The following is a 4,496-nucleotide window of genomic DNA, read 5'->3' as shown; positions in this document are numbered from 1 at the left end:
CCCTGTCACAAATTGTGGAAATGCTAGGAATATTTTCTAAAGTCTCATAATGAATTCTTTGCATCTGTATGGAATTGTATTAATTCCATTAACTGAATTTTAGGAGCGTGTATGTTATAAATCCTGAAAAAAACTACTGGTAAATTAATAAAGGGAAGAGACACCATTATTTATAATTTACCATGGATGCTTCCACGCAGATAAATAAGTAATGAGTGGCTCAAAATAAATTAACTACAAAGAAAATTCAAACAATTACTATAATCTATAATATCCAAACATCTTCAAGGATATAACCTAAATTTTATTCTTGGGGAGCAAAAATTTACATGTCATGTGACCCGTTCGGGAAGAAAATCTCTCGTCTTAAATACGCACCACTATTTACATCTGGTTTCTCAACTGACGGCTATTGAAAGATACGAGCAGCTTGAATTATCTGTTTTATCGGTGAAACACACGATATTTATGCTACAAACACAAAAACAGTTAAATTAATTACAAAATCCTGGCGTGGCATCGTTTAATAGAATTTATTAATTCGATATTAACTGACTCGGCAGCTCACGGATTTCCCAACATTATAATGTATTGCAAATTAAAAGGCTGGGATGCAAATAAAGCAATCAAGATTGAAAATTTAACAAGCAAGCGACCATTGCGGCGGCGCGCGGCGAGCACTCTTTCTCCTGGTGAGTTTTATCAATGAAATTGAAATTTATAGCCTCCACTCGGCAGGCCGACGAGATTAATCTCCTTCTCGTCCGCTAAATACGCGCAATGCAGGCGGACCGCTTCAATGACAACCGATCTGGAGCATAAATCTCTGCCTGTCTGCGTTTTATGCGTCGAATTTCTTTTATGCTCTCGGTACAAAGTGTCATTTGGCAGTGGCCGCGGTGTTTAATATTCAGCGCAGGTCCACGCGCGGCTAAAAAAGCGGCGATTCCCACGCTCGCCAGCTTAAAGGCGGCCCCGAGCAGGCGCTTTTTGCTCCGAATCACTTCATTTTGATTCGATCCTTTCACATTCGATAAATAATAACACACGCACACACGAGAGTGAGAGACAAAAAGCGAGCGAGCGCAGAAACATGTGTTTCGGCTCTCGTCGCGCCTTATATGGAGCCGAGATTTAATTGACTCCTCTTCTTTGTATTTATGAGATGCTCCCTGCGCGGCTTAAGCCCCCCCCCCCCCCCGTCCACCTGACAAATAGACAAGCGAGAATAATTACACACGAGCAGAAAGCGCACCTTCACTTTTGCCTTCTGATTTGCATACAAATTAATGAATCAGTCGCAGCAAACCTTTTGGAACATACCTATATATCCCGCCTGCTGCTAGCGAGTAGATGAATATTGTTCATAATCGGGATTTATGGCTGATTTTTATTTAATATTTCACGCTCTTACCAAATCATAGACACATTACCTATCTTTTAAATGACTGTGAGTATAAACAGACAAGGTAATAGGAAAACCAGCAGCAGCTAAATTGTCGAAAGAAAGGGAACAAAATCATTATAAGGATCGCTAATTTTCCACTCTTGATGAGTCATCATTTTGTAATAGTTTTTTAAACTCAAGTCTGTTCTTGTGTGCTACATCTGTTTTTAAAAATTCACATTTTACATGTGTTATAAAATACTTTTTAAAATAATCAAATTTGCTATTTTAGCCAATTGATACACAGAATCCCTCTCCATCACCTCAGGTTACTTTCCAACGTTATAGTTCCTCTTGTGCTCATCATTATGCCGACCTTCTTCAATTTCATCCCTCGACATTATTTCCATCCTGGAGAACTATAGGTGAAACTAAGATTAAATAAATTATAGTATCTGAATAAACTTATTCAAACCGTAGCAATTACAATGATGCAACGATGAGCAGTGCCTTTTCTGCATAAGGGGCAAGACCGACAGAACCAAGTTTAGGTCTGACCAAAATTAAAATAAAATTGCCCGAGATATTTGTAACAACACAAAATTGCACGTAAATCTAGCTCAGCAAACAATATTTTTGACGTAGTGCTGCGGAAAGGCAGGGTAATTTTATTCATTCAATGGGCTGTCGAAAGTCGAAAGACTAAGTTCGCTTGATAGTTGTTATAATTATCGGTATTGCTCGCGCTGTTGCGGATCAGGATCACTCTATGCGCAAGGTGCAGCCAGCGATTATGCACGCTCTGATTTATTAGTATGCCCTTGTAACATCAGGTTCACAGCGCATTAGAAGAAATTGCCAGAACTAATTCGTAAAATTGCTCATATTAAGTGATTTGAATCATGCTTAAAATTTTCTTATGTCGTCTGAATCGGCAACAAGTGTGTGTGGATGAGTACACATCTTTGCTTCACGTTAGGAATTTTTCTCATGGAGTTATTTTTAGTGAAATTTACAGTCAAATTTTTTTCTATTTTGTCTAGCTTCAACATTTTTTCCACTTGCGCTTTGTTTGTTTTGGTGGAAATGTAAAAAAGTGTTAAAAGTCTAATTATGAATCAGAAATGATTTTTAATAGCCTCATAATCAATTAATAAAGATTAAAAGTCTTATTCAAAAGATAATGTATATCTCATTATGTTTTCAGATTAGAGAAATGTTTAAATAGCTCCATGTAGCTCTAAAAAAATCATGGGGCCCGATCCGTCGCATAGAGGTGCTTGGCCATTTCGCATCCCCGCTTGATTTTGCAATGAGTGTATAGTATGCATTCAAAAATAAGAATATAGATTTTTGATGTGAAATTTTCGTATGATGTTTTTAGAATGTCGTTAGTTTCATCGAATAAAATCTACAAAATAAAATAATCATTGTAAATAGTGTAAACTCCCAAAATATTATGTGCCAAAACAATAGTTATCTATGTCTATGATATTCATGAGAAAATGCCAGAATTGCACGAGTTGAATGAAAGACCTGGCCTTTACACAAGTCAGTATCATTTTTTTTAGAATACTCTCCTTAACAATAAAAGATATGTCATACAGAAAAATATAAGTGTTTATTAGTTAAATAATTCAATTATGGAAAAATCCAATCATTTGATGATAAAATATATAGTGAAGTTGAGAGGACAGAAAATAAAATCTCTGTCCAACGAATTGCTCATAATCGTCGTTGACATTCACGAAAGACATCTGAACTCAACGATGTAAGAAGGGTAAACCTGAAAGATTTAAAATTATGACTTAATGTTATGACAGGTGCTTTAATTTGTACCTGATAATTATTGAAAATCACATACTCTGGGCAAAAAGAATCTGGTAAAGCAATAAGGCTATGAAATCCTGGAGGAAGTGCTACCATTCCATGAAGTGAATCGTCTGTCGTACAAGATCTTCCCATAGCCACCCTACATAGCAAAATGGTCCTCAAACATTCTGTGCATCCTGAACGATGATGCGGATAGCATGGGTCGTCACAAGACAAGTTAGAGCTGCGGGAAGATAACCGAGAAAAGTAAATCCCTGCAAATATGCACAAAGATTATGTAAATAGCCATATCGAGTGTGTTTGTCATTTGTTTATTATTATTATTATTATCTTGGATTTATTCTGGTTCAACAGTGATACACATAACCCGGCGGGCCTACAAGAAGAGGCCAAGCCGGGAAATGGCGAGCAAACAAACAGAATTTATTATTATTATTAAACAAATTATTTACCTTGACCAAACAAGCAACCAGGATTGGCGTACTCTACTTTGAAGCCAGTTCTAGCAATGGCTTCAGTCCTCCGTGTACCACGTGTACCATGAAAAAGTATAATCTCATCGGAAGTACGGTCACCTAACTCTTCATTAATTTCATTTAACCTGTGACGGTACTGCGCCCATAAAAAATAATTTCTCACCCTGGAAATCTGCAAAAAAATGTCCTCAATTTCGTTAATATGTCCAGTATACATATTTGGTAGACTTTATACCTTGCGAATATCATACCCTGAGTATGGCTGGTCTTCAGCGATGGTTAAATGCATTATACGGGAAATTAATAAGTACGCCTCTTCTTCGCGGGCGACTTCTTCAATGATACAGAAAGGTGCCACATCATTCTGTACTGATGATTGTGCCATTGTGTATTTTAAGCTATTTCAATAATTAAATATATTAAAAATCAATAGCTGAGCTGGAGTATTTTCTGCATTTACACACTTACCAGGTCTTTTTGTTGAACTTGGGTTTGGAAATCAAATTAAACGAACACGAACTCTATCTATTTTTCTTAGTAAGATCAATGGCAGAGATGTATCAAAATTTATTGACGTCTCAGAGTTGTTTTACAGTGTTGAACTATTGCATAAAAGCAATAGGTTGCTACTGGCGTCTCTACAATTCCAAGGAAGAATTCTCTATATATAATGTAGTTAAAATGATTTAAGAGTCAATAGGTTGTGCGCAAGTCAATAAATTCTAGGAATTCGAGCAAGTTCATTTTGGAATCTAAAAAATTAAATGAGATATTTCTCAAATACATAAATGCTTTTTCTA

At 36.3% G+C, this 4,496-nt stretch overlaps 1 protein-coding gene across 1 annotated transcript; it reads right to left on the bottom strand.

The window, feature by feature from the left end:
* Window positions 1–3,076: 3,076 nt before the first annotated feature.
* Window positions 3,077–3,985, bottom strand: LOC135940768 (poly [ADP-ribose] polymerase tankyrase-like). Its single transcript, XM_065485811.1, has 4 exons — window positions 3,932–3,985; window positions 3,673–3,868; window positions 3,227–3,474; window positions 3,077–3,173 (listed from the first exon to the last, which is right to left on the bottom strand). The coding sequence occupies exons 1-4, from the start codon at window positions 3,983–3,985 to the stop codon at window positions 3,132–3,134; spliced, it is 540 nt and encodes a 179-aa protein (XP_065341883.1). The 3' UTR covers window positions 3,077–3,131.
* Window positions 3,986–4,496: the final 511 nt, after the last annotated feature.

The sequence above is a fragment of the Cloeon dipterum genome, chromosome 3 (assembly GCF_949628265.1).
Source record: "Cloeon dipterum chromosome 3, ieCloDipt1.1, whole genome shotgun sequence".
Classification (NCBI taxonomy): Eukaryota; Metazoa; Arthropoda; class Insecta; order Ephemeroptera; family Baetidae; genus Cloeon; species Cloeon dipterum.
The sequence above is the reverse complement of the archived record's forward strand: the minus strand, read 5'-3'. Positions and strand labels throughout refer to the sequence as shown.

Excerpts from the sequence above, each read along its gene's own strand:
- LOC135940768 (XM_065485811.1), bottom strand. The coding sequence starts at position 3,985 with ATGCATTTAACCATCGCTGAAGACCAGCCATACTCAGGGTATGATATT. Across the intron at positions 3,869-3,931 it reads CAGGGTATGATATTCGCAAG|ATTTCCAGGGTGAGAAATTA; the intron begins GTATAAAGTCTA and ends ATTTTTTTGCAG. Across the intron at positions 3,174-3,226 it reads TGATTTTCAATAATTATCAG|GTTTACCCTTCTTACATCGT; the intron begins GTACAAATTAAA and ends TAAATCTTTCAG.